Here is a 25,697-nt window from a genome sequence, read left to right on the forward strand (position 1 = left end):
CCTTAAAATGAGGAGAAACAAACAAGTTCTGCCAAGCAAGACACCAATTTCATGTTTATCATCTAGCACCATAAGTAAATAGCTCTACATAAATAGGAATCACTAAGTCCTCTAGTTAAGGCAGCCAGTTGGACAGCAGTGTGAAGGTATAATTCATTCTAGGTATTAATCCTCAATAAGTAAATAATAAACTAAATAATTTCTATTTGTATATAGAGCTAGGTGTACAGAGTACTTTATAAATACATGAATACATGAACTTGCCAATATTTACTTTCTGGCATTCAAATGAAAGCCAGCCAAAATCCTAGCAGCAAAAAGAAGTGAGGTGCAAATGGAGAATATGAATTGAACCAAGCAACAGATTACTTATGTCATATCTTTACAAACAAGTGCTTTCTACCCATATTGAATCTTGACCTATGTTTTCATATTCTAAACCTGAAGATTACTAATGGATTTTGAGATTTTAGTTTGTTGAGGAAATCATTGGGTTCATAAGTTTCTGGGATTCAGTGCTAACAAAGCAGCCAAAAAAATTAACCTGTCTAGTAATATCACAGGCAAAAAAATCAAAGTTGAAGCAACAAAGAACGTGTTTCAGTGTTTCTACTCCCACTCAAATTTTTACCAACTGACCAACGGACCTTGAATTTTGAGGGCATCACATTTTGTGGGGTTTTTTTTTCATCCAACTCACTGCAGTCCCTGTTTGATGCCTTACAGTACATAGCTGCCTGCCAGGTGAAGCCAGACACATTCTTACATTGGTAACACACATTTTACCAAGCAGCTGGAATGGTTAAAAAAGTAATTTAAAGCAAGTAAACAAACAAACAAGCAAACACCAAACAACAAAACAAGAAAAACGTGAGATGGTGTCTGAACAGGAAGACCACAGAGTATGTCTTTACAAACAGGACTACTCAGAAGGTGATATAAAAGAATGCACGTAGAAAGGGAAATCAGAATGGATATGCACAGTTATTTAATCTAAAGATAAATGCACCCCCTCTCCCCAAGAGAAATAAAAACATTAAAGTGCCAGATGATGTATATATATTAAAAAATGCTTGTGAAGACAAGTCATTGACAGTCACATCAGCAAAGGGTTTGAGCAATGTGTTGAGACTAGAGCACATTCTTCTTGTTCACCACTTAGAGACAAGCCTGCCCAGGCCAAATTGGAGCTGGCAGAGATGCTCAGCAAGCCACTCTCCAACATTTATCAGCAGCCCTGATCAGTCCAGGGCATCTCAGTTGACTAGAGGTCAGCAGGTGTGACAGCCAGGGACAAAATGGGTGGGAAAGAGGATCCCAGGGCTGTCATCCTGAGCTCAGTGCCAGAGAGGGTCATAGAGCAGATCATCTTGAGTGGCATCACATGGCTCAACAGAGCAAACAGGGGATCACACTCAGCCAGTGTGGGTTTGTGAGAGGCAGGTACCTCCTGGCTAACCTGATCTCCTGCTTGGTGGATGAGGGAAAAGCTGTGGATTTTGTCTGCCTGGACTTTAGAAAACCCTTGGATGCCACTTCCAATAGCACTCCCCTGGAAAATCTGGCTGCTCATGGCTTGGACTTCTTCAGGTTACTGGAGACATTGAAAGCAGCTGGCTGTCAGTTCACTAATATCTGATTACATCTCCTTACAAGTTTAGCAATACCACTCTCCAGTCTCACATTAATATGATGTGATTTTTAATATTCCTTCAGAGTAAATCTACACAAACAGTGTGGTGCACTATTACTGTTTACCATGCCTGTTCCTTTCCAAGGAAAGCACAACGTTAAGAAGTCCCACTCATGTGGGTTAGGGCATATATGCCTTGCAAAGTCTCAGCCTAAGTGCAGAGAAACCATTAATGAGCAGCTTTTCTGGGCTGCTGTTGTTCTGCTGTGGAGCATTTACCTTTATGCAGTTTCCAGTGAATGTCTTTCCTGATAAATGTTTGGTCTTCTGACAAAGACACAGAGGAAAGAAAGAAATCTTGTATACAAACTTTTATATTTTTTTATGAAGGTGGCAAACCTGTATTTTGACTAAAAGTGATTGGTGTCTCTTAAGAATTCTTTTAATTACTCTGATTCAGTAATAAAAGAAGTTAATATTGATTTTGACACAATATTTTTAGAGGCTAAGGCAAAAAAAACTGCAAAGAGTAGATTTGCACATTAATGAATACATTATAATACAGGTACTGTACATAAACGTAAAGTAGCTACAGAACAGAACAATATATAAAAATAAACAAGTTCATTTTAATCTTACATGTATTCCAGTCTTAGCAGAAGCCCCAGCCTTTTTTCTAAGTTCTTTTTATGGGGATCTCTGAATTTTCAAGCTGGATACTGGCTGAGTGTTTTGTCTTTCAAATGTTTGTTTATTGATTCAGCTGGTTTCTTAAAGCACCAGCATGAGAACATGTGAACCCCAGCAGGCTCATATATACCAAAGCTTAGAGTTATTAATTTCCCTAAGCAGTAGAGCCATTTGTAACCCACTGCCATATGGCTCTCTTCTCTCCTCATCTTCTGTGCATATTTGCATGCATATAAACACATATGATAATTTATTTAAAATACACCCTTGTCTTCCTCTGAATAATTTTCTCAGTTGGCAGTAATCATATACTCTATTTCCACTCAATTTTAATGGGAAAAAAATTAAAACAGCTTAAAAGACGATGTACCTTCCTTGGCCTGGCTTTTGAAGAATTTTCCTGAATCTGGACTCTGTGCTATCATCATAGGAAGTCTAACCCCACCACACCAAAGGCACAAAAGTTTCCACCATTAAAATAGAGGAGGAATCAAAGGCTGGCTCAAAAGGGACATTAAAGCTACACAGCTTAGCCATTGCTCAATAACTGCACTGTCTCACAGAACCCTTTGGACCAGACCTGCTCATACCCATCATGCTACCTTGAAACTCATCTTACAACTCTCCAAACCCATTCCCAACATCTTTCAGCCTTCACTCCCCTGTCCCTGGAGACATGCTTAGAGTTTACCTGTGCACATAGATGGGGAAATCCTCCAGCAATGCCCCAGAGGGCAATTCAGCAGTGCCCTCTGGACTGCTCAAGCACACACCCATTGCCTGGGTGTGCCTGGGATGCACAGACCCACTGCCTGAAGCTCAGGAGGGCTCTGCTTTGCCACTGACCTGGTTTTGGCTGGAATAGAGCTAATTTTCTTCCTAGTTGTTTGTACTGTGGTTTGGATTTAGGATGAGAATAATTTTAATAACACATTGCTGTTTCAGTTGCTGATGAGCAGTCCTGACTGACTTTTCAGCTTCTCACCCTACCCTGAAATTGAGGAGGATGGGGGTGCCCAAAAAGCTGGGAGGGGACACATCTGGGACAGCTGACCCCAAATAGCCAAAATAATATTTCATATGATATGGTGTCATGATCAGCATACAAATCAAGGGGAAAACTGGCAGGTGACCACTGCTCAGGAGCTGTTGGGCATTGGCCAGTGAGTGGTGAGCAATTGCATTTTGCATATCTTGTTCTGTACAATAACAACAAAACAACATGTTGTTGTTGTTGTTGTTGTTAATACTCTCTTCAGTTTCTATATTAGTAACACATTTTAATCTTAAACCACAAATTTTCTCTAATTCTCCCCCATCCCACTGGCAGTGGGGAGTGAGGGAGTGGCTGTGTGGTGTTCAGCTCCCTGCTCTGTTAAACCACCACAGCCACGACCACACAAGGCAAACCCTGGCTGTGTGATTGTAACCCAGCACACGACAGTTTCCTCTGACTGAATGGCAGAAACACCAAGAGCTGGGCACAACCTGGCAGGTTATAAGGAAAGCTGGAGCTGTGCCATTGGCTCAAATCCAGCAGCCTAAGGCTGGAGGGCTCAGGGCTGCAGACAGCACAGCACTGGCTGCCTGTTTGCTCAGGACAAAGCACGAGGAATTGTGCACCCCAAAGCAGCTGCTTAAGGGAAATGAGAGATGGACAAATTGAGCTTTGGCCTGACCACTTTATTATGTGTTTTATATCTCACATCCACTTACATTTCAGAGGAGTGTGCTGTGGGTATGGACACAGCTGGACATCACTGGTACAAACACATTGTTGTTTTAATTCACACAGTCAGAATCTCTGCAGAGCTGTAAAGCAGGAGGGGTTGGGTTCTGCAGGATGCTTCTTCCTAGGCTGTAATCTTGCTTTGGAACAATGAGGGCTGCTAAACTCAGGAAAGTGGTGGGATTTAAGCATCTGCACTCCCTTTGCATTGGTAGGTTGCTTTTAAAGCACCACGAAGTTTTCCCTAGTTCTCTCTGGTCCTGTGCACTTCGACCATTGCCAGTACTCAGGAGGCAAAGCTCCACTTGCTTAATCAGAATCACTTAAGATTTCAAACTGAACTAGTTCTTCATAGGTTTCAAGAAATTTAGTTCGTATAATAAAGGCAGAATAACCAGCTGAAGACTAAATGAGAAGTGCTAATTATCTCCAGTTCTGAATTAATGTTCTCATATGTTTGCTTACAAATCTGTGAATAATTCCACCAGAAAATGTGAGTTGTGGGAATTCATTAATTGTGAACATTAATCAATTGTAGTCAAAACCATGTAACTGATTTGTCATGGTATAAATCACATTAGATATAGAAATATATCTTCAAGAATCTACTGTGTGCTCTTTCCTTCCACAGCAGATACTGCAGTCAGTCAGCAAGGTAACTTAGTTCTGTTATCAAAGGAAACAGACAGTGGGAAATAATTTGAGATGGCAGATAACTGAGTAAGAGCAGGAAACTGTAGATATATCAGATGGACTCACATAGTGAAAGGTGCTCACAGCTCCCTGTTTGGGCACCTGAACCTTCCAGTGTGCTGAATTACATGGGCCTCAGAGACTGCAGCCATGCAAACAGACAGTGAACCTATTGAAATAACCTGACTTCACTTCTCCCCACTTCCTCAGGGAACAGCTGGCAGCCTAACCAAGCTGCACACTGATTGTCCCTGAAACACAACTGAATCAGTGACAGATATCCTGCTGCCCCCACGGCATTAGGAGACATGAGGTTTAAACTTTAAGGATATTGCATCTTTCTTTAAAGCACAGGAAAACATTTCTAAGAGAAGAAAGAAAAATATTGTTGATGTACTTCCTAGAAAAAAAGGTGAAACAATAAAACAATCTGAGTTTTAGCATTTTGGAGGGTTTTTGTGTGTTTCTTTGGGTTCATTTGGGGTTTTATTTTTTTGTTTCTGGGGTTTTTTGTCTTCTTTTTTGTTCATTTGTTTTATGTGAAATGGCAGATTTTATCAGATGTCACACTGGATGCAAAGAGGCTCATAACTGTGTTGCTAACAGCAGCCAATTCTTATAGCCTATAGCTATGAACTATATATTATGTAACTATAATGATATATATAGCTATAATTTCATATATAGCTATTTCTATAGCTAATGTAACTATTAACTATTTATTATAGGACCATTAACTGAATTTTTCAGACAGCAGCAACCATCTGGAGCTACACCAGCTATGAAACAGGACAAAAGGAGTGACTCCAATCACACCAGCATCCAGGCAGTTCTACTGGTGACTTACCCTGGCCACATGCAAAGAAAATGACCATAGAGGAGGTCGTGGTAACAAACAAGCTCTCTTTCTGCTTGACCCAGCTGCTTTGAGCAGAGTGTTGCATATATCCTAGATTTTAAAAGGGAGCCTCTATGTGTATGTTTTATCTTGCCTAAGTAAGCCTATTCTCCTGTGAAGAGAGGCAGAGAGTGTTCAGTCCAGAGAAGGCTCCAGGAAGATCTTGGAGCACCTTCCAGTACCTACAGGAAGCCTAGGAGACTTGGAGAGGGACTTTGGCCAAGGACATGCAGTGACTAGGACAAGGGGTAAGGATGTTAAACTGAAAGAGGCAGGTTTAGATTAGATATGAAGAAGAAATTCTTTACTGTGAGGATTGTGAGGCACTGGAACAGATTGCACAGGGAAGCTGTGGCTGCCCCATCCCTGGAATTGTTCAAAACAGGTTGGATGGAGCTCTGAGCAGCCTGGTCAAGTGAAAGGTGCCCCTGCTCATAGCAGGAGTGTTGTAACTAGATGATCCTTAAAGTCCTTTCTAACCCAAACCATTTTGTGATTCTATAATGATTTTGCACAGAGTCCCACGTTTTTACTCTTTTTAGAATCTGAAATTGCAACTCATGAAAATGTCTTCAAAGCATCCATTTTTATTTCTGCTCAGATGGCCACCAGCCCTTGATCAAATCAAGAGCCTGATTTCCTGATCTCTTTATGACTGGGTGTATCCATCTTGTACCTCATGCCTGTATTTTAGATACTGCATGTGCAAACATAATTCAGTTATTCTGAAATTCCCGTAAACTGCTCAACCTTGAATTACCATAAGGGACTCTACGTTTATTAGAGAGGACACATGCAACAGAGAGAATGGGTAACTTCAAAGAGAAGGATCATTAAAGGCCAATCAGCTGCAATTTCAGTGCTGAAAGTGACTGAATTAGTATTCAGTGGGTCTTCTTTCTATTTGTTCTGATAAAAGCAAATGCTTATCACTTCTGCACCAATTCTGCCAGCTTGAGGCATCTACTCAATACTTGGCCTCTGAGCTGTTTAAGTTTGGGTAAAATGAAATACTGAGATATCTCATATTTAATCCTCAGCAGAGGAAACCACCACAGGATTCATGACTGATGTTTTCACATCAAGCAGTTGTCATTACATTACACCACTTGTTTGGCAGACTCATGAACGTGTTAATAAAGAACCCAAGCTTTGCTGGCAGTAAAGTTAAAAGATTCTCCTCCCCAAAAGTCACCCCACCCTCCCCAGTACCTTAAGGCAGTATGAATTCACACAGGTGTGTGCATGTACAAGTGAAAATTCAAATGTATATACACAGTCAAGTCCTGCACATTCAGAATATAACTAATACATTAAGAAATTTATTATTGAAATACACTAGAAAGTGTATATTCATCACAGCATAATGAAAGACACGTTCTAAAATGATTAATTTTTTAATATTTGCTTTCCTGCACTTTTTTCTGAGAATTCCTTGCAACTGACATTAGATTGAAAAATGCATTGGAACGGTCTATAGAGGATATTTTGCATAGAGCATTAGATTGGTAAAGACTATGTAAAGTATTTTCCAGGTCTGCACCTGAAACTGTTAATTAGATCTATTTTAATCCATATCCAGCTACCGCTTCACGATAAAGATCTTTGTGTAAAAAAAGCTTTTCAGAAGTACATTAAACCTTTTATAAAGGAAAAACAATTATCCAGCAAACACTTCTCCAAGAAAAAGGGACTTCACCTTGAGTTTGAAATTATTGCAATAGTATTGATGAAAAGGTTTGCTTGATGCTTGGCTCTTCTACGTCAAAGATGTCAAGTTATCTTTAGACCTTGCTGAGTTTTATCCATAGCACAAGTGAACTTGTATTGGGGAGGAAACAAATCTGATCAGATTTCCAGAAATATATTAAAAATGGCACATACGACTGACAGCACAAAATTTTAAACCAAAATTTTTATTCATGGCTAATATGTGATTGACTGCAGGCTTCAAGTTCATCTAATCTGCATAATGAGAATAGAAAACAAATTGACAGAAGGCAAGGAAATTAAAAAGTTCTAGTGGCTCATTGAAACAGAGCACAAAAAATTGAAATAAAATATAAGCTTTAACCTTATTTGTTACTCTCATAGGATCTGTTGTTCCATTAATAAAGAGCCACTTTTTGACAAAGGACAGACACACAGACCAAATCCTCTTTTCCTTCACTTTCCTGCAAGAAAGTACCCATGTTGAGGTAGTGGGAGCAGAAGGAAGGACAGATCTCTCTCCTGCCTTTAGAAGGGCTTGTCCAGATCATTTGGGCTTTGTACATAGAGAAGACACAGGATCAGAGGCACATTGTGCAATTTAACATAAGAATACATCTGAACACTTATCAACCCCCTCCAGTAACTACCTCTGTAAGTTTGTGTTGGCAGAAATGGAACATTAGCAAGGGGATTTAAACAGGGAGTGCAATAGTGCATGTCAGGGCAACAGCACTGGCCCTGCAGTGCAGACACCTGCTAGAACTTTGTCCTAGCAGAAAACTCTTTAACACAAGCTTTATTTTAAGGAATTTCTTATTTCTATTTTTCTATTTTATTTCAGTAGCACAGGAAGGCTATACATTTGAAATTGATATAAATCCTTTGAAATAATCTTAAAATTTTAACATATTTCCTATTTATTTAAACTTGTAGAAGAATACATTATGCATTCCAAACATGCAGTCAAGAAAAGCACTGAAAAATAATACTAAAATCAAATAATGCAGTAACAGCCAAGTAAGCCTGTAATAGTCAAATATTTTCTCAGAAATTCTGTAAACAGATTGTGATTGGGATCTATCAGAAAGAACTGTCTGAAAAAAGTAAGATTTTAAGAAACAAAATCCTAGAAAAATTGAGGCATGGTTGTCAGAAAAGCATCTTTTACATATCCATATTTTATACTTTGTATAAGCTTATTGAGGATATACTGAACAAATGAGCCTTCAGAGTAATTGAACACAGAAATGGAAATACTGATAGGGAGTGTCTTCTGGTGGCTTGCAGCCATTTAATTATTACAGAGCATTTGGAAAGGGACCTTAAAGGTCATCTAGCTCCAACTCCACTGCCATGGGCAGGGACACCTTGCACTAAATCAAGTTGCTCAAAGCCCCATGCAGTCTGGTGCTGAATTTCAAGGGATAGGGAATCCACAACTTCTCTGGGCAGCTTTGTCCTGTGCCTCACCACTCACACAGTAAAGACTTTCCTCCAGTATCTAATCTAAACCTACTCACTTTCAGTTTAAAGCCATTATCCCTTGTCCTACCACAACATGTCCTTCAAAACCCCTCTCCAACACTCTTGCAGGCTCCCTCTATGTACTAGGAGCCTGCTCCAAGGTCTCCCAAACACTTCTCTTTCCCAGGGTGAACAATCCCCACCTCTCAAGGTGCTCCAGCCCTCTGATGATCCTCATGTCCCTCCTCTGGACTTGCTCCAACTGGCCCATGCCTTTGTTATGCTGGGGTCCTCAGAGCTGGATGCACTTTTCCAGGTGGGCTCTCACCAGAGCAGAGGGGCAGAATCACCTCTCTGGACCTACAGGCCATGTATTTGACATGATGCAGCCCAGGAAATGTTTGGGTTTCTGGGCTGCAAATGCACATTGCTGGTCCATGTTCATCCTCTCACCCACGAGCACTCCCAAGTCTTTTTCTCCAGGGCTGCTCTCAATCCATTCTCTGTCCAGCCTGCTTTTGTGCCTGGGATTGCCCTGCCTCAGGTGCACAGTAGCTTGCTGTGCAACAGCACTCCAGCTTCCTCAAGGTAAAAAATAATTTAAATAATATTCTTGACTCTAACAGAAGCAAAGTAAGAGAGACACTACTTGATACATCGTTCCTGGGAGCCATGATTACAAACAGATTAATAACATGGAAAAGGGATTAAACTTTTCCCTGTGTTCAGTTATTTCAGACAACTGTGTTCAGTTTCAGATGCAAACAAGACCTCCCTTGAAACAGACACACATTTGGAATGTGAGTTTGAGTCATTGCATATTGTAATACCTCTGAAGAGGCAACCATTTTGTTTTGTTCCCTCTGTTGCAGGAGGCAGCAGAGCATGCAAGTCACAGCAAGAAGAATTTGACAAAGAACAGCTGAAATTATCATCTATATTAAAGCTGCCTGCAGTAGACCAGAGGTGACAAAAGCATGTTTACTGTAGCTCTTTTACACTTTCATTGCTCCATTTCCCAAATACTACATTCTTAACTCCATGTCCCCAAAGATTAAACCCCAGTTACTAAGTAATATTCATATACATCTAAAAGCACTTACAGGACCTCTGCAGGAATTCTACCACCTTGTTTGACACTGGGCAACAAATAAAATTTAGATGCAGAATAGTCATGTAATGGTAATACATTCACTGAGCCTTTCCAAAAAGCATTTTCAAGACAGTTTAAAAAGGACAGAATGAAAAGAGGTTTACAAATCCTGTCTGTTTTAACTTACCCAAATAAAAGTAAAGAAAAGCTTTTCAATATCGGATTGACAATATAATCCTGCTGTGAGGAGAAGGAAAATCAAGCCCTGGAAAAGCTTCTGCATTTGGAGGGTTATTGCAAGCCACAACTATTTGCCTCCCTCTTGCTATTTAATCAGTTCACTGGTACAAACCTGGAGAATTTACAGGAGAGTCAAAACAATCACAACTAAAGAAACACTCTTCTCTGAATTCTTACAGAGCTCTGAAATAATATTGGTAGGGAGATGCAAAATGGATTTGTAAGCCAACTACAAAAAGAGCCCAACCCAGGGTAGAGCTGTCACAATTGACTCTTTGGTTTAAATGTATTGACAATGCCAATTTAAAGTAAGAAACAAAAACCTTCAGCTACAACTCAATCACACCAGTTTGTTAAACTAAAGCATCCTCATTGACTTGAGCACTCTTGCATTGCACATATACCACATTTTGGCTTAGGCATCACAGACAGAACAGTTAAGTGACAATGCAGCATTTACAGCATCTGAGGCAGAGGCAACATCTCTGAGTCTCCCATTCCAGGTTACAATACTGGCACTTTTCTTGTCAGCTGTTTTCTCATTATAAATGAGTCATTTGAAATGAAGTATAAAGTCAAGTGAAAATGGTGCAACTGAGTATGACAAGACCTTAAGTAACAGCACTCATTGTGTAACTGCCAGCTATATATTGACCCTTAATTTCTTCTGGAAAAAGCTAGAAAAGTGTATTCTAGAAATGTGAACTGATTTTACTCCAAGTATAAATAAGTCCCAAAGCAATAATTTAAAATGTGCATAAACAGTAAAATTGTTCCATTTAATTACCTGTATAAGAAATAAAATACCCCATTCATTTCACTCACATTTCATTCAAAACTACTGAATGTCAAAATATCAAATCAGTTGTTTTGGTCAACAGTATTTGAACTGGAGATTTGTTTTCTTTATGATACATTCTACTTTCCACATCATAACTCTTTATGTGACTACTTTTTTCATAGGTTAACAGTGGAAACAGTAGTGAATTCTCAAAACTCAGAAATATAGCAAATAAAGTCACTTGGAAAAAGCAATGCATAAATCTATTCACCTATGCAATAGCAGCATCTGACAATTACTTTGACAAAGATGTTAATGCAGATGATATTTTCTCATAGCTCTGAAAAACTTACTTCCATGGCAGCAAAGTCAAAAAATTTACTTTCTTAAAGAAAAAATCTAATTAAGAAAGTTGATTCCCCTGTAAAACATCCTGTTTGATTTTCAACAAATTGTACTGAACTTGTCAGATTGTCTACCTATTCACTTCTATAACAAATCGTTAACACAAACTCCAGCAGAGCACACTGAATAATTAATTTCCAGAGTTCACCTTTATTAAAAACAAGGTTTTTGTTGTGAGAACAAATAATCTCTCAGTGGTAGCTTGAAAGCCTAAGATAGGATCATTGGCTTCCAGGGTTGCTACCAGCTGCTTAGCAACCTGTCCTACTTGTCTTCCCTCCTTCCTGTTGTACAGAACTGTGGCCAGAGGAGTCGGCTGGCGATAGATGAAAACGCGGCGCAGGCACTCGCACAGAGCAGCGTAGGAGTAATCTGGAGCACAAGCCATGAACTTCTTGTCTTGCTTTGATGCTTGGACATAACCTGTGCAGCCCAAAACCACATAGAAGGGATAAGTAATATATGGGTTTTAAGAGAACTTAACAGTGAAAGATTGAAAAATCAAGCTTAACTTAAAAAATAATATGCGATTTGTAACCCAACCGAAAACAACCCAAAACAAACAGCAACAAAAAAACAACAAACAGAAAAGCAAAAAAACCCAACATCAACCAAAAAAACCCCAAACCACCAAACAACTCTTATTATATAAGCCAGTACTTTCTGAAGGGATGCATTAACCAGTTTAATACCAATACATAATTCTTGTGTACCTCCTGGTGTATTGGATGAACAGGTCTTTCATTATCTCAGCTGGATATAAGGCTACAGACATGGTCCACATGGGCAACCCTGGCCCAATACTAGTGGTCTAAGTAGAGTAACTATCTTCTCTGTCCTCATCTCCCAGTGTGTTATTACATTTAAAAATTAGGATTTCTGAGCCTACCTAATCTTGAACAGACACTTAAAATTTGTCTTCTGCTTAGAACTGACTGAAAAAAAAAACAAGTTACTTTTTAACACACTCAGAAGGAAAAAAAAAAAAATCTGTCTTTTCCACTTTCATTACAGGACTCTAGCATCAAATAGACTAATTTTAGACTGATTTCCTTTCACACTTCTGTAAAGAGAATTGAGATAAAATCATTGCAAAGTGATCTTTCTGCAAGGTTATTTGCTTCACTTCCATTGAAAAATGTATGCCAATGGTTACTACATGGGTCAAAAAGACAGGAAAAATCTAAAGGTCATTTATTAAAATACCTTACCATAAGATTATATACACATAGACATATAATCAATTAACTGAAGCTATTGCCCTGATGATGTCTGTGTGAATGTTAAGGTGGTGATTATGCTTTTCAGTCTCAAAGTCACTTATCCAAGGAACTCTCCATTTTACTATGCAGTTCTGTGCTTACATTCTATACAAGGTCTGAAAAAGCTTGTTTTACTCCAAAGGCACCAACATTTCATTTCTGTGTTCTCTCATTTCTAAAATTAAGCTACCATGCTGCTATCAACAGAATTATAATAACTTTCAATTCAGATTTAAGTAAATTAAACATCAACATGAGCCATACCAGAACTATTCAGATAGAAAAGTCTCAGAGATGTAAGTCTTCTTACCTAAAGCATTAAAAGTTGCAATGTGCTCCCACATATTCTCTGGTTGGTCAGAGTGAGGCTGCCAGAGAAGAGCATCAACATCATGCCTCAGGCAGAAGCATGGCATTTCTTTGGGATTCACAACAACTGAGAAAAGATACTGGTTGCTTCCAAGATTAATCTGAAAACAAAACAAATACACAATATTGATTCAAAGCACAAACAGCAGATTCTGTTACACATACAGCCAAAGTTAGATGATCAACAGTTTAATGTTTGCTACTTGACAAAATGTTTGAATACATTAAGCTGCATCCCACTGATCCACGGCTCAATACACCACAGGTACCTTGCATAGTGCAAGGAGATGCAATTAAGTTTGTTAGAGTAATATTCAGAGAAACATTATGTCCACTACACAAACAAATGGGAATGTGTTTTGTGCAGAAATTGTTTTCTAGGATAGATCCTAACCAACAACTTCTCGTGTTAGGAAAGGATTCTCTCTAAGTAATCACAGCAGGTTTTCTGCAGGGCTAACAGGGAAGGAAATACTGTCCCAGTAAGGTAAAAGCTGGCAAGCAGTGGAACAAGGATTAGTTGGAATACTAAAACTATGAAATGTCAACATTTTTTAATTTACTCACAATCAAGCAGTTAGTAAATTTCAGATTAGCACTCTTCAATAAAAATGTTTGTAGGAATTGTGGGTAAAAAATCCCATTTCTGAAGCAAAAGGCCCTATAATTGCTAACAAAAAACTCCAAAAAACTTGAAAGAAGAACAAAATCAAAGTCAAAATATATTCCTGTATGCTGAAAAATGTACTAAAATATTCATACTTCTACATACTCTAATAAGGACCAAAACTACAAGTTCCCATAGAAGAGGTTGAAATTAATATTTCCTACTCACAGTAACTGTCCTTTGACCATAAAGCTTTAAACACATTAACCTTTGAATTACTTTTATGCCACCCATTTTAAGAACTCTTTACAAGCACCCTTCAGTTCAAAATTGCTCCACAATGTCTTGCTGCCAGCTAGAAAGAAGCCTTTTGTGACCCTATGAGCTCATGCTCCTCCTGATCTGTGAAATGTCTCTGGGGCATTTCTTACCCTTCACTGTGAGAAGCAGTAATTTAGGCTGAGTTATTTAGAACTTTATCCAGTCTAGCCTTAAAAATCTCAAGGACAGAGGTTGCACAACTTACTAGAAAACCAAACCATGCTACAACAACACCATAGTTTTTGGTTTCATCCAATTAAAAAAAAAAGACAAACAAAAAACCCCACAATGACTTAATCTGAAATGTTTTCATATGATTTTGTTGTTTCCAACTCTAGGCAACAGCCCAGATCAAATCTTAGCTTACTGTTAGGGTTGCTTACAACCCAGATCAAGCCAACTATTGAAGCATTTTGCCCTCAATCTGTTATTTTCAAAGTGATTGACAAGGAAGTATTATCTATGCTCCAGCTTCTTAGTAAAAAAGGTCAGGTTCTACCAGGCTGTCTGAAAAATTACTGAAGAAAAAGCAAACTAAGTCATTTAAAGAATTTTATGTCATTGAAAAAGACCCTTTTCTTATAATTACTTTGATGTAACTTGGTTTTTTCAAATGGCTCACTTGTGAAAGTATATGTATTTTTTAAAATCAGAACAAAAGGAGCTTTGTTTTTGTATTAAAATGACACTGAAGGATACATATGGATTGACAATTTCTGTTGCTACTGTGATTTGCCATTATGGGAAAAATTTATGTGATTTCAACAGTCTACATATTTTTGTACTGATAATAGAGGTCAAATTCCAAACAAAAAATGTTTTAAAGTATTTCTGTAATAATTTGAAGTACTTACTATATGAGTGACTTTCAAGGTATTGCCATCAAATCTACACAAGCTTGCTCCATCTTCAAGAAAAGCATCACATTCTTCTAACTCTTGAGCATTACAAGGTGGCTTTTCCTTTTCGGGGTTTGGATTCTGAAAAAAAGAACAAACTGCACTGAAAATCAAAACTACTAAAACAATATATGAATAAAAACAAAACAAAACAAAACAACAACCAAAGAAGAACTGAACATGAAGAATTATTTGCATATCCATATATACTGAAAAATTAAGCTATTATGTAGTTAAAATTAATAAAATGATTTCTGCTGTGGAGGACAGCAGAAGTGGTAGGTACAATAAAATCAATTGCAGTTTGAGGAAAGGTACATAAGCCACTAAAACATGGACAATAAATTCCCTTCTCTAAGTAGCAAAAGCATACAATCCTGAAAATATATGCAAAATTAGTAAATGTACATCAATTTAAGATTGTTTCAGCTTGCCATCAGTAATGCAATTAAAAAATTAATTAATTCACTTTATAAACAGCTCTAAATACATGACACATTTTAGTTTTGCTAGTAATAACTTTAATTTATTAAAATATGTTTAAAATTAATGAAAACTTATGATTAAAAATCATCACATTAAGCTCAGTATGAAGTAAAAAAGAAAATAAATTTGAAGTTCCAAATAAATCTATGGTCAAAAGATATAGGACAATATCTTGCTCATAAATACTGAGGGAGAGAGGAAAGAAATCAATCTGGAGTACTAAACAGAATTTATTTTAATAACACTTTTCAGCCTTATTAAAAACAAAGTAATAATCCAAACCAAAGATATCAAAAGCCACAGGGAGGCACACTTTACAAGTTTCAAATGAGATGCCATTTTCTAATTAAACCAAGTGTCAAGAAAATAGCAGCTAAAAATCATATTTTATTTTAAGTGGATTTCCTTTGTAACAAAAATGCCAGAAAGTTCATGAGTCATGATTTTAGTTTCCTAAGTCTTCCTTTCAAGCATGTCATTTACACTCACAGTGTGTAGGTCAAGTACAGTACCCTTAGGAAGACAGTATAAAAGTTTTGCTAACCTATTGATAAACAAGAAACAGACACCTTTCAAAATCATTTAATTAACTGCTTTGAAACAAACTGGCACATTCCAAATGGTGGAACAAAGTTTATTTTCACTGTTAAATCAGGCTTCTCTTCATTGCACAGACACCATCATAAATTCAGTCCCTCTTGAAGATGGTTTTACTGTTCAAAGTACATTCACAACTCTAGTGCCATTAGTTTGTTACAGTTTCAATTAAAAATTAATGAATAGTAAATGAACTGATGAGCTGGGTCAATGCAGTGCAAATTAGAGTATCAAGAAAAAACAACATGCAAAAGTACAAGAATTATAAGTGTTTGATTCTTGACTCTTTACCATTACTTCAGAGGTAAGATGCATCAGGCTTTCAGCTATTTCAGAGCACTGGGAAGGGTCCATAATGAATTCCCCTCTTGTGTCACCAACAATTAGCTCTGGCCACCGGGATCCCTCATTTTTCTTAATCAGAGAAATTTCCAAACTAAAATGCAAAGAGAAGACAAAGAGCAGCACATGAAAACACCACATCCATTTGTCTGATTCATCAAAAAGCTCTAAATGTAGATAAGAGCACTTCTCTTCAAACTGAATTAATTATGAAAATCACATAACAGAAACTATTAGCATTCAAATTATAAAATAAACTATTCTAACAAAAATATTCTGAAGAAAAACAGACCAAGGATGTGATTTCTAATACACAAACCTCAGGGTTTTCAATATAAGTGCAGTTTACCATGAAGCAGTCTCATTAAAATATTTCAAATGGTAGGAAATTACTTGCAAAGTAGTCTATACAAAGACTCTCAAAATTTTACTATACAGGTTTATTTGAAACATAAGTAGTAGTTCTTAGGGCTGCTTAAGTGTGCCCTACCTCTATATAAAATCTAGGACAAAAATATTTGTATTTTATAGACCTCATAAATACTGTATTAATTAATGATGTATATTATCTATCTAAAATCATACTCAGAAGAGATAATATTTCCATAGTATGCTAAAAAAAAAACCCCAAAACCAAAAAAGATAACTCAGTATAATCACTAAACTGCTAGGAATAACTAAATGAGCAAATGAGAAATAAGACACAGCCCAATGCACCAACACAGTAATTCCATATAAACACAGTGTTGGATAAACACATGGATATAATGATAAAACTGGAGTCAATTTTATTATACTCACTTCTTAGATACACTTACAGGTTCTCCAGCAATAACAGCTGTAGTGCTCCTGACAGAAAACCCTCTAAGTTACTAATTACTGCACCATAGCTCCAACTATTTAGTGAAATCTGAATCAGTTTCTAAAGCATTACATTGGTATTAGGAACAGAATACTCTTATAGAAGACATTTGGAGCAAATTTTTAACTTTTAATCAATAGATTTATAGCAGCACTGCAGTATGAACAATAAGAACGAGTGCAACTTACACTGAAATAGGGAATTTATCTCTCATTAAAGTAGAAGTCTGAGATTTATGCAATAACACTCAGACAACTCGAAGGGTGGTCTTTGTTTTAGATGAACAGCTATGAGCTGTTGAGTGGATCACCTGGTGGTGTACATGTTTCTTCCTGAGTCCATTAAAGCTGTGAATATCTCTGAGATAACCAGACCAGAGCAGGTAAGTGAATACATAGCTCAGCCCAGGCAGAGTATGGAAATTACACAATGCAAAAAAGAAAAATCACACTGTGTTTTAGGGAGCTCTGAACTGTTGCTTTGCATCCTCTCCATTCTTTCATATTTTTATTTCAGAATGAGAAAAACATCTAAAAGTTACTTCTGAAATAAAAGCAGGAACATTTCTATTTGAGGTCTACAGTATGTTAAGTTCACACAGACTCATTTTCTGTAATGCACATTATATATAATTTTTTAGGAAAATATATTAAGGAATTTATAAGTCAAGACTAAAGAATTTCCATTGTATTATTATTATAATGTTTGTTTGTGGAAAGTAGAAGAGAAACTAACACAAACAACAAGGTACATTTAGACTAATCAATCTTGAAACACAGTGAAAAAAATAATTGTTGAACTAATTAAGTTTACTCTTCTTACAAATGAATGCTTAACATTTTGATATTGGGAGGGTTTTTTTTCCTGGAAAATAACTGCAAAAGGGATTATTTTCACAATTAGATAAAGAAACAGTACTGAGACAGCAAAAGCCAGTGAACTGTTTTCAGGAGAGGAGACATTCTTGCAAGAAGAGACATGGAGTGTAGCATTAAATGAGACCATCCCAGAAGGGCCAGAAGTCAGATATGGTGTATGTTTTGAAATCAGTTCTTATAAATAAAAAACCTAAAAAATATATGCAATACCTTTTGTCCTCCCTAATTACCCATGTGCAGCTTTCATGGTCCACAGATGAATAGAGCTTTCCTTCCATCAAAGGAGGCTGGTCTTTTAGTGTAACACATATATTATCAGGGGAAAACCGTATTTTTATGTCATCTTTTGTGATGTCTTGAGGCAGGTGAACTGTTATGGTCACATCATCTTCAGTCTGCTGCCAGTAGTACAGAGGGTCTACAATTGGAAACATGCAGCAAAATACAAATTAGGTTATAAGGATTACTGGATTCCACAGCATTCAGTGCTGAGACATCTGCAGTTTTCCAGGAGTTTTTAAAGAGTTGAAATTATCTTTTACACTGAACAATTTACACAAAATATATTCTCATCATAAAATGGAGAAACACCTTTTTAGTGATCAAATTCATTTGTGTCCCTCATTTGAAAAGTGTCATATCAAATATGCTGATAGATATTACAACAGGCATTATTACTCTTAAGTTTAATGTGATATTGGAATGCAAAATGTACTTAAATACAATGAAACATAAATGATTAGTAATTTGGTTGAGGAGACATCAGGGGCAGTATGCTGAGACGCTTGAGTGCATCCAGAGGAGGCAACAAGACTGGAGAAGGGCTGGAACACAAACCCAGTGAGGAATGGCTGAGGGAGCTGGGGGTGCTTAGCCTGGAGAAAAGGAGATTCAGGGGTGACCTTGTCACTCTCTACAGCTCCCTGAAAGGTGGTTGTAGTCACATGGGGGTTGGTTTCTTTCTCCAGGCAGTAACTGACAGAATGAGAGGACCCAGTCTTAAGCTGCACTAAGGGAAATATAGGTTGGCTATTAGGATAAGGGTGATAAAGTGCTGGAATGCTCTGCCTGGGGAGGTGGTGGAGTCACCATCCCTGGATGTGTTTAATAAAAGATTGGATGTGGCACTCAGTGCCATGGTCTAGTTGAGGTGCTAGGGCGTAGATTTAAGGTTTCTTCCAACCTACTGTGACAAGCTACTACATGCCTAAAGTACATGCCATGCAGAGATGTGAACACTTCTTTCTTATATATTTTGCCATAAACTAAGCTAACTATTCAATAAACATGATTTTATAAGACTAAGTAGTCTTAATCTGCCTCAGCTAATGGAGATGGAATAAAACTGTTTGCCCTGAGGTAGTGATTGACTTTTTCTACTGTGTCTAGAATCTATCTGATTGTTAAACTGCTAGAAGAAATGGCCTTTCAAGAGAAATGTTTATACAAAAGGAAGGCTATGACAGCACAGGTGGGTAACGCACAGAAAATAGAAATACAGATGAATATATTTTCTAAAGAGCAATCTTGTACAAGATTGCCTATGTTGAGAAAAAAGTAAAGTATGGGGTCCTCTTGAAAGCTCTCAAGTTGTCACAACTCAACCCAAGATTCCACTGATCAAAGCCTCACACCAGCAACTGTGTCTCTGGAACTGTTGCCCTTTGCCACAACTGCCCTGGTTGCAATGAGTCGGTCACAGGTGCTAAAATTATACTTCCCCAGAAACTATTACTATCTGAGACATGACAACCTCCAAAATTCTAAAAACTGTATCTGATATTAAGAGTCCATTATGCCTGCAATTTTAAATAACTGTGCAAATAAAACTAGAGCCTAAATAAGATTTAGCAAAAGGCAACTGCATTATGGTGCTCAGTGCACTGAAGAACTCCTTTACCTCTAGATTTATATGTATAGACTATTCTTAATAAAATTACATGTAAAATATCACAGTCATCACAGTGTTTAACATTAACACATTTCAGAAATTTGATCCTTTTGTATTATTTTCCAAATAGATTTTCACACTATTGACAAAGATTATGCTGCTATCCTTCAATTAGAATTTGTTCACTAACCAATGCCTCATATGCAGAAACAGAAATCAAACATGAAATAATCCAACATAATTATATAAACATAGACATTACAGATCTTAGTGATACTTAGGAATAAACAACTCTATTAATAGGTTTTTACATACTTAGTTTCGTTTTGATTGCAAAGAAAAAAAAGTATGACTGCGTTTTGTTGAAGTTTTTCTGAACTTTCCCACTTGAGAAAAGAGAGTATTTTACAGGAGTCTTGTTCTTTCAAACTAACCATTTAAATTTTAGAAAGACAGGAATAAATTACATATCAAAAAGCTTAGTAATGAGTAACAGTTTGGGGAGGTCAATGTCCCTCTCCTATCTAGGAAGACTGATTTTTTAATTTGAGTACTTCAGACAAATGCCTAAGTTTAGGTATTAGCAATACAACTAATATAAAAACTTATTATAATTCTGTCTGCAAAATATAATTTTTCTGAAGACAAAAAAATTCTTTAAGTGTATCCTATCAAAAAGAAAAAAAAACACCTAATACAGGTTTACGCACAATACAATTTCCAACAGTAAATGCAAACAAACAAAAGTCAATCTGTCCACAAGATAGATATTAAAACATTTAATGTACAGTTTACAAATAAATGCTAAACTAACAAGATATGTCTCAAGTGAAAGAAGAAAGCAGCCTATCATGACCTGTCAGACTAAGTCTTACCTTTCTTTTCATTTGATACTTTTGCATCATCATTTTCTTCTAATTCGTCACTTTCACTTTGCATGAACGTGAATGGTTTGTGGGAAACAATCATTAGGCCATCCCCACTTGGCTCTATTGCTGCATAATGGGGGACTGATTTTCCTTGCAAAACTCTCCTTTTAATGATTTCGTATCCATGATCATCTATAATATAAATTTTTAAAAAAAGTATTTTTAGATGACAAATTATTATCTAAGGAACCCATTACATTTAAAAATACTATGCAATCCTACCTGTTAAATCATTGGTTTTCCAATGAGTTTTACTGGATTAATCTAAGACTGCCTTTTATTCTCACAATATCTTTGCTAATCACAGCTAGTCCAGCACAGCCTCTGTACAAACAGGTTTTTTTCTTGTAGAGAAGGTCAGAAGAAAGCTAAGCATGTCATATTTTGTGAATCTCATAAGGCAGCATGGTGGCTCCTCATTTCAAGCTTTTACAGCAAGTATTCCTAAAAGTTTGGTTAATGAAAGAAAACCAACTTTGAAAGGACACACCTTTGTTACAGTCCTCTAAAATATCATGGAAGGTATGAAAAGACCTGTCCCCATTCTGATTTATTTTCATGTTTCCATAATTTTGTTCTTTGGTAACACAATAGTGGTGAGTGTGACCCCTTTGTCCAGTCTGCCAAACAGGGCAGAGATCTCACATTTCATGATGTCAACAGACATAACCATGTTTTAAGGCTTTGCTATGATGAAGCACAGATTTTGGTAATTTAAGAAATGGCTTGTTGATAAAATACTTACTTTTACTAAAATTCAGAGACAGAGTATCAAGGAAATGCAAGCAACAGCAATTGACTACTGAAATTGATTACTGATGAAAGAGATTGTTAAGTATTGTAATTCCTCAAAACAGCTTTTATCTTTGAGACTGGTTCATATGTCAGTCTGATTTGTGAGATGTTTGTTTAAATGAAATCAAAATTTATTTCTCTCTTCATAATTAAAGACTGCTTTGAATTTTGTTATTTGCATCTCAACTGACAGTAATTTCACAAATTTTCTGTTTCCTGGAAATGCTGGAGAACTGGCAAGTCTTTTTAAAAGATTTTTAAATCCACTTTTAGGGATTCCAAGAATATTTGCCATAAGTTACAAAACACACAATGTAAAAACAGTTTTTTATGGACGTGTACAGTATTAAAAAATAGAATAAAAGTCTGTGTTGGTGCTCTCATGAGTAGCTTTAGATTGGCAGTTACTAGTTAGAAATAATTCTGTACAACCTCGATTTTACAAGACCAAGCTGAACAGAAATTGCATTTCATAACATTCAAGTAAGGTGGTATCTTGTTTTCTAATTTCTTAATGACACAAGCACAAAACTTTACTTCTTCCTGTTTTCCAAATATCTTTCAAAATTTAGGTTTATAACCAAAAACTTGATCTCAAAATATAAGAAAAAACTGCCTATGTAAAATCTAGACTGTGGAAAAGAAATATCAGAACATATGGAAAATTAACTTCTAAGACAAAGCATAAAAACCATGATTTTTATTTTTTTTAAACATCACTCACCAGTAATATAAATGTAAAACACTTACCCTCTCTTCCTGCAATCGTAACCCATTCCAAGGTAACATGAAATCCACTTCCTTTTGTGTCCAGTTCATCTTTTTCTACCCTAAGCAGCAGCACAGCTAGTGAATGAGCATCAGATTTTACAAATGAAACACTGTGTGCTACAATAAATGGACTTCCTAGCTCTTCATTAAACACAATCTGGAAGACAAAAATGTAATAAAAATTCAGACAGTTAAAGCTGGAAGCCTTATTCTTTTACAGAAAGCAGGGAAGGGTTTCAGTGAATGTCAAATCAGTAACGGTTTGTCTCCCACAAATCTCTCTGCCAATATGAACCCACAAATGTCACACATTCCTGGTTCCTCCTTCTGGGCTATCAAGCTACTCCACTGAAATGCTCTTAAACATCATTGTTTATATTAAACAATCATTATAAGAGTCCATTAAACAAAGCACAAAGATCCCCAAACCTGCCTGCATTGTGGCTGTTCAGCACTGCAATAAATAGATGTATAGCAACTGATGAGAACTACAGAGTCCATAAACACTGCCTGCCAACTGGGCAAAGAGTCTCAAGACAAAAATGTAGGCATTTTGCCAAGGCCCTCACTAGTTCTCTAGACACTTCAATATTCTGAAAATCTTTGTAGACCTTCACTTATGCAAACAAGAAGACATAAAGGTCCAAAACATCACTATCAGTTGTTCAATCATCAAACATGCCATTATTTAGCTTTGCAAAGAGATCCCATTTTCTTCCTCCATGAAGTAAGAAACAAAAAGCTATAATGCAATGAAGGAGAATAATATTCATGTTTAGAAGAAGCTAGGGTTAGAAGTTCTCAAATTTTTATTTATGTACATGGATTGTGAAAGTGCATCTAATATTTGGATGTGACTAGGAAGGCAGAATACATAACTATTACTGTCATATTGAAAGGCTAATAAGGATCACAGAGAATATAAAACATCATTAATTATGAATTAAAAGTTAATTAATTAGAATTAATATTATATGAAAATTATTTTATTAATTTCATATAGAAGGACTCCATATCTTCTAGCATGAGACATTTGGTACCTAACGGGACCAAAGTTTTAATTCTAAAAAATCATGTCTTCCAGCTTTTTTCAAAATGTACTCATTCAGCAAAAAAAACAAATATAAGAACAAAATCAATCTGAACAACAGAGAAGAAGAAAAAAACCAATTATTTGCTAGAAGATTAACATGCGAAAATGAAAGAACAAATGAAAGAATAAATTACAAAAAATTCAAGCTGCAGTGGTTGAGCATAGACTTAGCCCAGCTGTTGTTACTGAAACCTGATAAAGTTTGAGGATTTATAGGGTTGTGATATTAACACAATTCTAAACCACTGGATGCTCTACATACCAAACAAATATATTTAAATGGTGACAGAACCTCATATATAAATCTTGTCTTTTCATGACTATAATAACAATAAATAACAATTTCAATGTAACTTATTTATGTGTCAGCATTCCCACACAGAACAGAATAAAAACCAGATGGAATTTATTACCAAGCATCTATAAAGAGGATGATCAATTTCCTTTCCTGAACTCTCAAAAGATGTAGAGAAAGGAGCTAATTCATCATGTTGAAATATTCCATTATGGTACATACACCCACATCTCTGCCAATGCAGGACTTACCTCCCACTTTTCAGAGGCACTGTTTCCACGCTTGCCTGATTTAATTAAATACAGTCTTCCTGTACCATCAGAAAGGGTGACCCACGTGGAGGATGAGAAATGCATTGAGGCACAAAGGCGATTATCACAAGCAGCCAAGTCTGTAGGCAGCCTGAACACTTCTCTTGGTTTTTGTAGAGCAGTGTCCTATAAACAAATAATCATAACTAAGACTTATGAAGTATTTATTAATTTCAGTAAATATTACAGGGAAATTAAGAATGATAAACCTCAGTTGAAATGTACCAGTTTTGTGCATCATTAAACATATTTGGAAAAAAGTGAGTAGCAAGCACAATTCCCACATGTGGAAAAGGTGGTGGAAATTAATCAAACTGGTTTCTATGAGTGTTTCCTAATTGATATTTCAGCACTTTTTTCTGCAATTTAAAGCAGTAATTATATTTTGCATTAGAAAAGGCTTTTTTCCCCTAGCATTCCTATATAATAATCACCTCAAATAATTCTAGTCCAAGGAAAAATACGGAGAGTTAAAAAAATGAAAGCCACAGAATTGTACTCAGAAAACTCACCTGTTAATTTAAAAGCATTTTAGCTTATTCTGTTGCACAACTGAAAATATAACTTTTCATCTTTCTTAAGAGTGTGCACTTTATTCCATAAGCTAAGAGAAGTAACACCTACAATTAGCTGGCAAAAAAAAAAGCTGTGCTAATGCATACCACATTTTCAAATAACTTTTCTATCACATTATAATTATACTATGGAATTAAATCCAGCTGGTGGCCAGGCACTAATGGTGTTCCCCAGGTCTCAGTATTGAGTCCAGTCCTGTCTAATATTTTTATGAATCATCTGGATGAGGATTTGAGGGTACCCTCAGTCAGTCTGAAAAGCTGGGCAGGAGTACTGAGGGTACTGGAGGGTAGGAAGGCTCTGCAGAGGTGCCTGGACAGGCTGGATTGATGGGGCAAGGCTGGAAAGCTGCCCTGTGGAAAAGGACCAGAAGTGCTGGTCAACATACATATACATATATATATATACATACATATATATATATGAAACAAAATTAGACATAATGGGTTTCATAGGTATTTTACAAGCTAATGTAAGTGAGAGAATGAAAACATTCAAGATTAAAACTCTGTCTCATTACAGATCTTGAATATTCAGCCACAAATCATGTAAACATCTTATCCTTCTATTTTCACTCAATCAGTAGCTTGGGGAGCACAATCTACTTCTAGCAAAACAAACTTACTCATTCTGCTCTGTGAAATAAGGCAGTCAAAAATATACATACAAAGGACTGTCTCCAAAAGAGTCCTTTGCACTGGGGCACATGAATGCAATACAGAGAAAGCACACTGTGCATGCCAAGTGTGCAGTGGCCTCATTTATTGAGAATCCCACCTTCGAGGGCACTTCAAAACCTTCCTATTTTCCAGATGTTAGTAAAATCAGATGTGCATTTAACACATGCAGAAAAGTAATTGAGAGAAATTGCATTTGGATAAGTACCATTGTAATGAGCAACAGCAAAAAAGACCAGATAACAAACAGCCTGCTTGCCTTTTGGGCCTACTTAAATTCATAGTAGAGATTACTGTGTGCTACAAGAAGATTATGAAACCTACAATAGAAAATTCACAAAATTTTAATTATTAGAAGCATTCAGGGTCAGTTTCTGGAGTTAGCTGTATCACTACA

At 36.6% G+C, this 25,697-nt stretch overlaps 1 protein-coding gene across 3 annotated transcripts in view; it reads right to left on the reverse strand.

Annotated features, from left to right (window-relative positions):
• Positions 1 to 8,249: 8,249 nt before the first annotated feature.
• NUDCD1 (NudC domain containing 1) overlaps positions 8,250 to 25,697 on the reverse strand; it is a 31,547-nt gene continuing 14,099 nt past the window's right edge. For 2 of the 3 annotated variants that reach the window (XR_013773714.1, XR_013773715.1), the window contains 9 exons: positions 23,988 to 24,173; positions 22,328 to 22,505; positions 20,729 to 20,914; positions 18,173 to 18,380; positions 16,172 to 16,316; positions 14,753 to 14,878; positions 12,912 to 13,071; positions 9,929 to 11,762; positions 8,250 to 9,857 (listed from right to left, as the gene is read on the reverse strand). Coding sequence is in view for 1 of the 3 variants with exons in the window: in XM_079301577.1 (XP_079157703.1) it covers positions 11,470 to 11,762; positions 12,912 to 13,071; positions 14,753 to 14,878; positions 16,172 to 16,316; positions 18,173 to 18,380; positions 20,729 to 20,914; positions 22,328 to 22,505; positions 23,988 to 24,173 (1,482 nt within the window). In the remaining 2 variants the exon portion in view is untranslated. Of the gene's footprint in view, positions 9,858 to 9,928; positions 11,763 to 12,911; positions 13,072 to 14,752; positions 14,879 to 16,171; positions 16,317 to 18,172; positions 18,381 to 20,728; positions 20,915 to 22,327; positions 22,506 to 23,987; positions 24,174 to 25,697 lie in introns of those variants that run through there. The other variant, XM_079301577.1, reaches the window with a different exon arrangement.

Source organism: Erithacus rubecula (genome assembly GCF_903797595.1).
Source record: "Erithacus rubecula genome assembly, chromosome: 3".
In the NCBI taxonomy this organism is placed as follows: domain Eukaryota; kingdom Metazoa; phylum Chordata; class Aves; order Passeriformes; family Muscicapidae; genus Erithacus; species Erithacus rubecula.